Source organism: Oncorhynchus gorbuscha, linkage group LG12 (genome assembly GCF_021184085.1).
Source record: "Oncorhynchus gorbuscha isolate QuinsamMale2020 ecotype Even-year linkage group LG12, OgorEven_v1.0, whole genome shotgun sequence".
NCBI lineage: Eukaryota > Metazoa > Chordata > Actinopteri > Salmoniformes > Salmonidae > Oncorhynchus > Oncorhynchus gorbuscha.
Window position 1 is genome coordinate 58253019 of NC_060184.1, and position 13498 is coordinate 58266516.

The window sequence follows — 13498 nt, forward strand, 5'->3', positions numbered from 1 at the left end:
TGGTGCTAGTGGTTGGTGCTAGGGCTGGTGGTGTTGGGGTAGAAAGCTAGGTCTGGCTGTGGGCTGTGTCTTTGGGTTGGGTTGTCTCCTAAAGTCCTGTCCTTGGCATGGTCCAGGAGAACACATGTAAAGCAGATGGCCTGGCTCCTCTGTCTTCTGTGGCACTAATCAGGTGCTAAATATCCATCCGACTGCTACCCAAAACACTGGCACACACACACACACACACACAAACTCACACACACACACACAAAGACACATACACACACGCACACCCCAATCACTCAGTCCTTGGTTGACATACTGCTATTCCCACCTTGCCTGTCAATATGTCTGCATAATCCTTTAATGAATCCTATAATGTTTGGCACAGCCTATCATGACAGTTTATGACAGCACTTGAGATTGTTGGTATGAACTGAAGCACTGTACAAACAAGAGATTATCAAAGGTAGAAAGGCATTGGGTGAAGAGGTATAAAGTTAAAGGTTAAATTAACACAAAAAAAATATTAAAATAAAGAAATAAGTGTGTCCCAAATGGCACTCTATTCACTTTATAGTGCACTACTTTTGACCATAGCCCTATTGATCCCGCTCAAATGTAGTGCACTAATTAGGGAATAAGGTGCTATTTGGACCAACCTGGGACCTAGCTCCAATACAGCAGTTAAATGCAGTCATGAATCTTGGCTATAAAATATATGTGTTGGTTTTATGTAAGCCAGTGGATTTATGTGTGTATACACTGACTGGAGAGTAATTTACTCACATGCACTGGCACACACAAGCATGCGCGCACGCACGCACACACGCACACACGCACACACACACGCACACACACACACACACACACACACACACACACACACACACACACACACACACACACACACACACACACACACACACACACACACACACACACACACACACACACACACACACACACACACACACACACAAGCTGTTTATTGATGCAGCTAGTGATCAGCTGCTTAGCGATCAGCTGAGCCATCGGACAGAAATCAGATTTTAAGTGTGGCCGGCAGCTCACTGAGACAATGCAGCCTCTCTCATTTACCAGTTCAGAGCTGTTTAATCTGTGGCCCGCGAGACAGACAGAGATGGAGAGGGGGGGGGGAGAAAGCCAGTCAATGATTTCCCTCAGTGCCTATTTCTAATGTCTCCCGTCGCTCATCTGACCCATCCGTTATGTGGAAGGAACCACAGGGAAATGTGATTGGCTCATTACCCTCCCTCTGCACTGAACCAGGAAAAGAAAGGATAAAGTAGACAGGGCCCTTATCATCTGCTCATTGTGAATTTGCATACACACACACACACACACACACACACACACACACACACACACACACACACACACACACACACACACACACACACACACACACACACACACACACACACACACACACACACACACACACACACACACACACACACACACACACACACATGCATGCATGCATGCATAAACACATACTTCACCTGCCAAACTTGGCAAACCTGGTTTTAATAAGAGCTGTATTATACAACAGGCAAATCCCTATCTTACAGGGTGTAGGTTGTTCTCTTCACAATCCCCAGTGCCAAAATCCATCTCTATCAGAATCTCTGTCCTTACTGTATGTATGATTGACTTAATATCTTATCAGTTTACCTGAGCAATGCCTACAGTATGTTAAAAGTATGTTTCTTTACTACTGTACCATACCTAACTAGATCTAAGATCTGAGACCAACATTTACTGTAAACCTGTCCTGAATGAGTTCCATCTCTTTGTTAGTCATCAGGCTGATGATGTCATACATATCAGTGGGTTGGCTCTGTCTCTCTCTCTCTCTCTCTCTCTCTAGCCCCTCACAGCCCAGTGAACGTCAACACTTGGCAGAGGTTGTTGAGTTGAGTGGGTGGTGCAGAACCTAAGGCACAACACGATGATAAAAAAATACATTAAAGGCTTCTGAGGCCCACGTGGAAACGTATGCCGGCATGTGGTAATTGCCCTCCTCATATTTTGCGCTGTGTTTTACACTTTGTGTGGACGTTTGTCTTTTAAGGTTCCCGGTCAGAAGACATGTCTTCAGAAACGCTTCAACAGCTACAGTGTTAGATGGTGCGTTTGCTAATTTAGCAAACACTATGAACCCGGCCATGTCAGGATCTAACGTGTGAGAGAAAACACTGCAACGACAATAATTACGTGGGTAGAAACAAGTTGCCCTCTAGAGACATAGCTAACAGCATATAGATTGATTTATCTAGAAACTAGTCAGTGTGTGCCGAGACCTTCTGCTGCTGTTTTCTCTAATGGACAGACCGACTAACAGCTGCATTTTGCTGGTGTTAGTTATACTGTAATTAGGTCACAATGCAGAGTGGTATATTGTAATTTCACCCCACTGGGACACGGCTGATCTGTCCACAGCTCTTAGAGAGCAGCCGTGTGTGTCATTGTGAATCATCAAACCCTTCAGTATTGTTCAACGGGGAGGAAGGGAGGGAGGGAGCGAAGGAGTTCAAGCAATGGATTGGGAAACAGTGGTCTGGTGTAATTAAAGGGGATGGGTACAGTAATATGTGGGCTGCTGTGCCATCCCTTTAAATACAATGGATTCAGGTAGTCTCCCTAGAGGTCCCCCTGGTGTTGCTGCCTCCAGGTGTGCGTGTTGTTTACAGTGTAACACCCTATTAGAGTCCATCACCGCTGGGTCTGGTGCTTTCAGCCCAGGCTGAACATACATCGACAGGCCAGTCAAACCCCTTTAATTAGAAACCACTTCCTCACTTCCGACCAACACCTAATATCTCTTAATGATCAATAGTTTGAGCACTGGTCTCTAAGCAGAAAGAGGAGGAGGAGGAGGAGGAGAAATGGACTGAGAAAGACAGGATAGACCAGCCGTTCTCCATGTGTAGAGTGTGTAGGAAGAGTGTGTTTACGTGTCGGTGTATCAGTAACACTGTTTCATTCCACAGTAGCACTCATGGTGTGTTTGTCTGTCTCTTTCCTCTCTGTTCACAGAGAAAGTCAGCATGCTCTCTGCATTGATCGCTCCCTTCAAGTACATGAGCCCTGGGACCACCAGCACAGAGGATGAGGACACTTTAAGTAAGTCACACCACTCAGGATATTCCTCCCAACATACTGGATGCACAGCCACTGATGATATGATAGCCTATGATATACTGTACTCATCCCAAGGAGAAATTTGTCTTGGACAAATTTCAGTACTGCTTCCACATACTGTAAATGCACTGTACTGTAGACCAGATATGAAAGTGATCTATCTGTACATTTTCTGGTTTTGAAACAAAAATCTGTGAACATTTTTCAGAAATGCAATGTGCTTCTTTGTCCCTGCAACTAGGTTTGAAGAGCAGAGCATGATAGCACAGCTGCTCCAACTTTGTCCTCGTAGAGAATAGAAGTCTGAAATAAGGCCGATAGCTTTGCTCTTTCACCCCCCCCCCCCCCCCCCCCCCCCCCCCCATGTGTGTAACTTTCAATGCAATACAATCCCCCTATTACAAAAGAGATTGCTGCTTTGCATTAGGTACAGTAACAAATACTCTCCCACTTAAACCTCAGTCACAGAACCAATTTTGCAGCAGATTACAGAATGATTTGGCAGATAATACCCCATTTGAGGGGATTTGGATTTGAATTTTAGAACACTTAAATAAGATAGCCTCCCTCGCTATGAACTTTGGGGACTGTCGACTGGGGGATACTGGTAGATCTGTTCATTACCCTTTCATTGTGTATCAAGTGGCTAAATCTGCCCCAAGAGCGTTGCTTTCTGAATCTCATTCTATTGCACACTGAAATATAGTGAATATGGAGCGCCACACAGTTATGTCTGCATTTATTACTTACTTTTATTCTAAACAATGGTTTTATTGCTCTAAATTGTTTTGTTTCCTTTTCTTGTCGTTGTCAGGCACCAGTAGCACTGAGGTCAAAGAGAACCGAAATATTGGTAACCTAGAGGACTGCTGTTCTATTGTCCCCGGCGACCGCCAATCACTGTTCAGATCGGACACATCTAGAGGTGGGACTTCCGGTCTGAAGAGAAAGCGGCCGTTGGAGGAGGACAATAACGGACACCTGTGCAAACTCCGTCTGATCTACAAGAAACTGTTGTGGTCGGACTCACCAAAGAATGCCCTGGTGCAGCTGAATGAGCTGAGGCCAGGCCTCCAGTACCGCATGGTATCGCAGACCGGCCCGGTCCACGCACCCCTGTTCTCAATCGCCGTAGAGGTGAATGGCCTCACCTTTGAGGGCACGGGCCCCACCAAGAAGAAAGCTAAGATGAGGGCGGCCGAGCTGGCCCTCAAGTCCTTCATTCAGTTCCCCAACGCTCCTCAGGCTCACCTGGCCATGGGTAACCATGGCAACCCCTCTGCAGACTTTACATCGGACCAGGCGGCAGACTTCCCAGACACTCTGTTCAAGGAGTTTGAGCCGTCGTCATGTGGTGGCGTAGTCGGCGACAGCTTCTCCCTCTACCGGTCGGCGTCGGAGAAGAGCGAGCTGCGCCTCTCCAGCGCCCTCCGACACGGCCGATTACTTCGCCACACGTTGGACCTAATGGTGCAGGCCAAGCAGCGGCTGGCAGGGGTCCCTGTTACCATCCCCACCGAGGCCCCCAAAACCCCTGTGGTGCTGCTCAACGAGCTGCGTCCAGGCCTGAGGTACGTGTGCCTGTCCGAGAGGACAGAGGGGCGGCGGGCGCGGAGCTTCATCATGGCAGTCCGCGTGGACGGGAGGATATTCGAGGGCTCTGGACGCAGCAAGAAGCTGGCCAAGACCCAGGCGGCCCAATGCGCTTTGCAGGCCCTCTTCAACATCAGGCTGGCTCCTGAGGGGAGAGGAGGCCTTAAACCCAGCAGGAATAGATGCCCTCATTTGCCCCAGGTGAGTAGCTTGGCTTTTGGTTAGGACATCTGGCAGCTTCTTCTCTCCCATACAGGGTCCTGTAATAACCAAAGCAGCAGGAACACAGCAGAAACACTATTGCCATCCAACAAGTAATTAAGAGGGAGGAGATATGGGTAAGGATGAGCTGACAGGGGGGTGAAGGGAGGGAGGAGAGGGAGGAGGGACGATGATAAGGGAGATTTGTAAGCATGCTGACTTATCATTTACATTGGACGGGAAGTGTGACGACAGTGGCGTATCTAGTGGAAACATGCAAATGGTGTGTGTACGTTGGAAGGCTCAGGCTGCGGGTAAACAAAATCTGCTCAGTGATCTATTCAAACGGAAAGGGATGTAAATGAAGCAAATTATTGGCCTTGTGCCTCCGACACAAGAGAAAACTGAACGGCTCCCAAAATGAGCTTTTCTATTTTGCGTGTGTGTGTTTCCAGAGCTATAATTGGTAGAGTATTGTAATTTTGCACAATCTCTTGTTTCCCCAGGTGTAGCATCTACAAACATTAATTCAATCTCTTGCCCAAAGGAGATCGAAAAGCAAAGAGCAAATCGACAAACAAACCACTGACCCAATCCCGTGCTCATTTACTCAAATATGTAAATAGCAATCAGACCAGGCAAACACGTTTTGAGGAACTTTTCCATTTTAGACCCCAAAGTCATTCAGGGCTGGATTCAGTGGTTGGCCATTTTAACCTTCAATTCAGCATTTAAGGTTGTGTGCAAAATGTCACCCTATTCTCTAGATAGTGGCCCTCAACAGAAGTTGTGCACAATATAGAGAATATGATGCCATTTGGGACATGAACAAAATATATCGAAGGTAACACTACCAGGGAAACATTTTTCTAGCCAATTCAATCATCAGCTGCGAAAGTTATTTTCACTTTAGACATGTCTATAATCGCACAAATCTAGGTATCTAGGCAACCTAGGCCAACAGTATCATTCATTTTGTTGTAGGCTCTAATAAGGAACAATATTTATTGTATACATTTAAGACAAATAGTTGATACGTTGTTCATCAATGTCAAAAAATACACAGATACCTGTAGCTATGCGTGCATGGGTGCATGTGTGCATGGGTGCATGTGTGCATGCGCGTGTCTGTTTATACATGGTATTTGTGTGTATGGTGTATGCAGTGTAGTCTGAGTGTGTGCGTAGTGTGTACTAGAGGTCTTAATGGGTCCAAAAAGTTTGGTCCCTTCCGAAATGGCTCCGTGGCTTTCCCACCCGACACAATATGCATAAAATCATTTCTGATATGTGTGTCAGACCCGTTCTGAAAAGGCCTGTTGAAAAAACAGACCCGTGCGGGTTCGGATCCGAGAGACCCATTCAGATCTGGGAGAAAGAGAGAGAGGAAGAAACCTCCTGCTGTGCGCCGTCAGCACGTCAATAAACAAGCATATTAGTCAAATGATCCACAGTTACATGTCCTGACAAACTGCCTATAACAAATGACAAAAAAAAAACATTTTTTTGTGTGTTTCGATGTGAATCAAATCAAATCAAAGTTTATTTGTCACGTGCACCGAATACAACAGGTGTAGTAGACCTTACAGGTGAAATGCTTACTTACAGGCTCTAACCAATGGTGCGAAAAAAGAAAAAAAAAGGTATGTGTGTGTGTGTGTAGGTAAGTAAAGAAATAAAACAACAGTAAAAAGACATTTGAAAAAAGAGTAGCGAGGCTGTATACAGACACCTGTTAGTCAGGCTTATTGAGGTAGTATGTACATGTAGGTATGGTTAAAGTGACTATGCATATATGATGAACAGAGAGTAGCAGAAGTGTAAAAACAGGGGTTGGTGGGTGGTGGGACACAATGCACATAGCCTGGTTAGCCAATGTGCGGGAGCACTGGTTGGTCGGGCCAATTGAGGTAGTATGTACATGAATGTATAGTTAAAGTGACTATGCATATAAGATTAACAGAGAGTAGCAGCAGTGTCGAAGAGGGGTTAGGGGGGGGGGGCACACAATGCAAATAGTCCAGGTAATTTGGTAACCTGTTCAGGAGTCTTATGGCTTGGGGGTAAAAACTGTTGAGAAGCCTTTTTGTCCTAGACTTGGCCACTTCGGTGCCGCTTGCCATGCGGTAGTAGAAGCATTAAGAACGTTGTAGTCTATTCTTTTATTGGTTTTTACGTTCCTCAAACACGATTCAGCTGTCAGAGATTTGAGCGATAAATGCATCAGGGCACTGCATGCATACAGGCCTATAGGCTTAGACGTCCATTATATGATATTCATATAAAAAAATATATATATATATATTAGAGGAGATTCCTAGCCCTAGAGAGACGAAGAGAAAGATTGAGATATGCCAGCGCCATGTTTGCAACGTTGACATGGATTTCTTTATACTTGTCAGATAGGCCACTACTGCTATTCAGATAAAGGCATAGAGAAGGAGGCTAATTCCTTCATTTTGATAAAGATAAGCATTATATTGTTAGATTAGAGGAGTAACTCTGGTAGATTAACGGAGTAACTCTGGTAGGCCTAAAACATTCTTCCTCACCTCAAGTTGAACTGTCGGAGTCAGTGCCGGTGCGCACTGACTTTCATAGGCCTGCTGTAGCGAAGCCTAATAATAACCACAACACACCAAGCCTTCACAAAAGATGCTTAACATTATTAGGGTAATATCAAAAGTAAGTCAAGTCATTGTTTATAGGGAAAATGTGAACATGTTATTATATTGCGGCATTAAATGAATTATTTAATTTAGTCGACGAAAATGTCTCAACAAAATTAAACAAAACACTTTTTGCAAAGGCTATTTAAAGTACTAGTTTAGATTATTAAATAGGCCTACAATAATAATAATGATTTACAATAATAATAATGACTAAAACAATTGATAAATACGGGGAATAAAAAGGGAACTGCATCGTGCTCTCTCCTCAGCAGCAGGCGCACGTGAGGTGAGCAGCCGGAACCCGTTTCAGGTGGGTATAAGCTATACGTTTTTTGGAGTTACAATTGGCTGACATACACTACATGACCAAAAGTAAAGCTATTGTGGACCTTTAAGTGGGCTATGTCCTATTAGCATTCCCTTCCATGCCTTGAAGAAATAGACAAGCAAAGTGTCCTTCCTTTCCGGGAACAACATCAGCCAAACAACCTGCTCATGTTAGCCTGGGAGAAAACTTTTATTTTTTACCTCCTGTCATGGTGTTTAAAAGGATTTTAAGAGGATTTGCCTCACCCGTTTAGTTCCAGAAAGCAGTCGCTTGTGGAAATTCTTGAAAGTCAGCCGTGCTGTCTGCTTGCTACTGTCGAATGGGGGAAAGGGGGAACAGTCATTTTGAAGTGGTGAAGGACACACACACATCAAACACACAATCCTTCTAAGATTTCTCTGCGGATCGTCGAGTAGCTCTTAGTGTAAAACCACATGGGTTTCACACGTGATATCTGTTTCACATGTGATTACAATGATCTTAAGGTAATGTAAATAATGTGACATGAATTCATGTAATGACATGAAACTACTCATGTGAAATAAACGTGACAACACGGGGATATACATTTCAGCAAAGTTCTTTACATGTGAGAGTTAGAATTTGAGGTGAAAGAGAAACATCCACACTTTATGTGTTTTAAGTATAAGTTAAGTACGCTGTTCAGCTAAAATAGTATAAACAATCTTCAATCAATGATAATCTGATTCAATTTGACATGATCACTTATTACTGACTTTTCCATTTTGTGTACTCTGATCTTTCTGCTGCGTAGCGTTCCTCTACATATTCATTACCAACAAGTAGAATACATCTCTGCACTAAGATAAATAGAGCCATCTGCACTGCTATTTTAGACATCAGTTCATCTGATTATTCTCTCGTCATTGATTTAATTGACTATTTCAGCAATTTGAGGGTTTTTCTGTATTGTTGTCTGTTAGTGGGGAATATTATTCTGTTTCAATCAGGGGTTGGAACCTACATTATTTACCAATCATTTCTTTCTGAATAGAACCACATTTGTTTTTGTTCTGTTCCACTGTTCTTACCAGATAAGTTAAGTTTAGTACCGGTTCGAACCAAACATTTCTTTACGGTTTATATCGTTCCTTTATGCTCCTTTTTTAAACTTGTCAAATCAACTGTTTTTTACATTTACCTCATGAAATGATTTCAACAATCAGTGTGGATAGAGCAGGCAAGCTAGTTGTTTAAATGTGTGATGGACAGACAAGTGTAGCCGATAGTGCAAGATGGGACTGACATTTTGCGGGTGGGGAGAGAGCAAGAGAAGATTGAGGAGGCTTGAAGCGCTGGGCATTCTGTTTTGACATGCATTATCTGCTGTGCATTCAGAAAGTATTCAGGCCCCTTTACTTTTCCCACATTTTGTTACATTACAAAATGTATTAAATGTTTTTTTTCCCCTCATCAATCTATACACAATACCCCATAATGACAAAGCGAAAACAGGTTTGTAGAAATGATTGCAAATGTATTAAAAAGAAAAAACAGATATCTTATTTACATTAGTATTCAGATCCCTTGCTATGAAACTCACAATTGAGCTCAGGTGCATCCTGTTTCCATTGATCGTCCTTGAGATGTTTCTACAACTTGATTGGAGTCCACCTGTGGTAAATTCAATTGAAAGGATTTAATTTGAAAAGTCACACACCTGTCTATATAATGTCCCACAGTTGATGTCAGAGCAAAAACCAAGCCATGAAGTTGAAGGAATTGTCCGTAGAGCTCAGAGACAAGATTGTGTCGAGGCACAGATCTTGGGAAGGGTACCCAAACATTTCTGCAGCATTGAAGGTCCCCAAGAACACAGTGGCCTCCACCATTCTTAAATGGAAGAAGTTTGGAACCACCAACACTCTTCCTTGAGCTGGCCGCCCGGACAAACTGAACAAGCGGGAGAGAAGGGCCTTGGTCATGAAGGAGACCAAGAACCCGACAGAGCTATAGAGTTCCTGAAGGACAACCATCTCTGCAGCACTCCACCAAACAAGCCTTTATGGTAGAGTGGCCAGACGGAAGCCACTCCTCAGTAAGAGGCACATGACAGCCCGCTTGAAGTTTGCCAAAAGGCACCTAAAGGACTCAGACCATGAGAAATAAGTTTCTCTGTTCTGATAAAACCAAGATTTGTTTCATCAGAGGGAGGTTTTTCAGCGGCAGGGACTGGGAGACTAGTCAGGATCGAGGGAAAGATGAACGGAGCAAAGTACAGAGAGATCCTGAATGAACAGGACAACGATCCAACAGGACAATGACCCTAAGCACACAGCCAGAGACCGGACTTGAACACGATCGAACATCTGTGGAGAGACCTGAAAATAGCTGTGCAGCGACGCTCCCCATCCAACCTGACAGAGCTTGAGAGGATCTGCAGAGAAGAATGGGGGAAACTCCCCAAATACAGGTGTGCCAAGCGTCTAGCATCATACCCAAGAAGACTCGAGGCTGTAATCGCTGCCAAAGGTGCTTCAACAAAGTACTGAGTAAAGGGTCTGAATAGTTTGCTTTGTCATTATGGGGTATTGTGTGTAGATTGATGAGGGGGGGGGGGACAGCAATTTCATCCATTTTAGGATAAGGCTATAATGTAACAAAATGTGGAAAAAGTCAAGGGGGCTGAATAATTTCTGATTGCACTGTAAATTAGATCCACAGAATTATAACTTGGAGGAGAGGCTTCTATTGCGGAACTTTGAATGTCCTTTGAGCTTGCCAGCTAACAAGCTTGTGTGTGCAGAGCAGCACCATAATTAAAAACCCGTCTTACATATTTGTAGTTAATAAATCCAACGAGAAACAAGATTGATGAAGGAGCTGTTCGTGGACTACAGGAAAAGGAGGGCCGAGCACGCACCTTTCACATCAATGCCTTTTCCCCCTCAGGAGACTGAAAAGATTTGGAATGGGTCCTCATATCCTCAAAAAGTTCTACAGCTGCACCATCGAGAGCATCCTGACTGGTTGCATCACCACTTGGTATGTCAATTGCTCGACATCTGACCGCAAGGCACTACAGAGGGTAGATATTACCTCAATTAGTGCTTACGGCCCATTACATCACTGGGGCCAAGCTTCCTGCCATCCAGGACCTCTATACCAGGAGGTGTCAGAGGAAGGCCCAAGCTTCCTACCATCCAGGACCTCTATACCAGGAGGTGTCAGAGGAAGGCCCTAAAAATTGTCAAAGATTGTCAGCCACCCAAGTCATAGACTGTTCTCTCTTTCTACCACATGGCAAGTGGTATCAGAGTAACCAAGTCTATTATCCAAAAAGCTCCTTAATAGCTTCTACCTCCAAGCCATAAAACTGCTAATCAGTTAACCAAATGGCTACCCGGACTAGTTGCATCTCCCCCTTTTCTACGCTGCTGCTACTGTTTATTATCTATGAATAATCACTTTACCTCTACCCCCATACCTCTGCACATTGACTTGGTACCGGTACCCCCTGTATACTGAATATAGCCTCGCCACTTTACTGTTTATATACCCTACATTACTCATCTCATATGTACAGTATATACTGTACTCTATACCATCTACTGCATCTTGCCTATGCCGTTCTGTACCATCACTCATTCATATATGTTTATGGACATATTCTTTATCCCTTTACACTTGTGTGTATAAGGTACTAGTTGTGGAATTGTTAGGTTAGATTACTTGTTGGTTATTACTGCATTGTCGGAACTAGAAGCACAAGCATTTCCCTACACTTAACATCTGCTAACCATGTGTATGTGACAAATAAAATTTTATTTGATTTGTTGTTATTTAATTGTGTACCATTTTTTGTATATATATATATATTGATTTTTACTTTAGTTTATTTTTCAAATGTATTTTTGTGGCAAATATGTTCTTACTTGCAGCAAAAACTGCATTGTTGGTTAAGGGCTTGTAAGTAAGCATTTCATGGTAAGTTCTACATCTGTTGTATTTGGCACGTGTAAAAATACCATTTGACTTGACTTGATTTGATTAGTAGGCCTATAGTAGCCTTAACTATCATTGAATTAAAAATCTCTCTCCCTATCTCCTGAATTACGATTGTAACGTCAGTACAATAGCCCATGCTTCGGAGAGGGGCAGGTAGTCTAAACATGCAATGGCAAAGATTTTCAGCTTGCAGGCAGACACTGGAATAAGTTTGCATAGGCGCTTTGCTGTGTTTTTTCTTTGTTGGAGTCAAGCAATTTCTGAACGTAAAAGAACGTTCTTAACCGGTTCCCATGCTTTTAAAATAACGGCTCTGTTCCAGAACAATATGGATCACTTTCATTCCAGGTTCTGTTTATGTTCCTTGAAAATATTTATTTTCCGGTTTTCTGTTCTGTTCCCTAAACCAGTTCCAACCCCTTTTTAATGGTACTCCTGAATCAATCACTATGATGATGTAACGTCGTTCTTCATTTGTAGAAAGAGAGTCGGACCGAAATGCAGCGTGGTGGTTACTCATGACTTAAATGAAAAAAGTGACACATGAAATAACTATACAACTACAAAAACAACAAACGGAACGAGAAACCTAATTACAGCCTATCTGGTGAAACTACACAGAGACAGGAACAATCACCCACGAAATACACAGTGAAACCCAGGCTACCTAAATACGGTTCCCCATCAGAGACAACAAGAATCACCTGACTCTGATTGAGAACCGCCTCAGGCAGCCAAGCCTATACTAGACACACCCCTAATCAACCACAATCCCAATGCCTACAAAAACCCCAATACGACAATACAATAAACCCATGTCACACCCTGGCCTGAACAAATAATTAAAGAAAACACAAAATACTAAGACCAAGGCGTGACAGAACCCCCCCCCACCTAAGGTGCGGACTCCCGGACGCACCTCAAAACCATAGGGAGGGTCCGGTGGGCGTCTGTCCATGGTGGCGGTTCCGGCTCGGGACGTGGACCCCACTCCATTAATGTCCTAGTTCCTCCCCTTCGCGTCCTGGAATAATCCACCCTCGCCGCCGACCATGGCCTAATAGTCCTCACCCAGAACCCCACTGAACTGAGGAGCAGCTCGTGACTGAGGGGCAGCTCGGGACTGAGGCAGCTCGGGACTGAGGCACAGCTCGGGACTGAGGGGCAGCTCGGGACTGAGGGGCAGCTCGAGACTGAGGGGCAGCCCGGAACTGAGGGGAAGCCCAGTACTGAGAGGAAGCCCAGTACTGAGAGGAAACCCAGTATTGAGAGGAAGCCCAGTACTGAGATGTAGCTCAGGTAGGTAGTAGGCTCCGGTAGATCCTGGCTGGCTGGCGGATCTGGAAGATTCAGGTTGACTAGCAGATCTGGAAGATTCTGGTTGACTGGCAGATCTGGAAGATTCTGGTTGACTGGCAGATCTGGAAGATTCTGGTTAACTGGCAGATCTGGAAGAGACTGGTTGACTGGCAGATCTGGAAGAATCTGGTTGACTGGCAGATCTAGAAGATCATTGCTGACTGGCGGATATAGCTGCTCTATGCAGACTGACAGCTCCTTGCAGACTGACAGCTCTGGCTGC

The 13498-nt window shown here is 44.2% G+C and overlaps 1 protein-coding gene across 1 annotated transcript in view; it reads left to right on the forward strand.

Moving 5' to 3' along the window:
* Positions 1-3052: 3052 nt before the first annotated feature.
* The window catches only part of adarb2 (adenosine deaminase RNA specific B2 (inactive)), a 74108-nt gene continuing 63662 nt past the window's right edge, over positions 3053-13498 (forward strand). Inside the window, exons 1-2 of the mRNA XM_046290766.1 lie at positions 3053-3135; positions 3968-4947. Of these exons, the coding sequence (XP_046146722.1) occupies positions 3060-3135; positions 3968-4947 (1056 nt within the window). The 5' untranslated portion in view covers positions 3053-3059. The remainder of the gene's footprint in view (positions 3136-3967; positions 4948-13498) is intronic.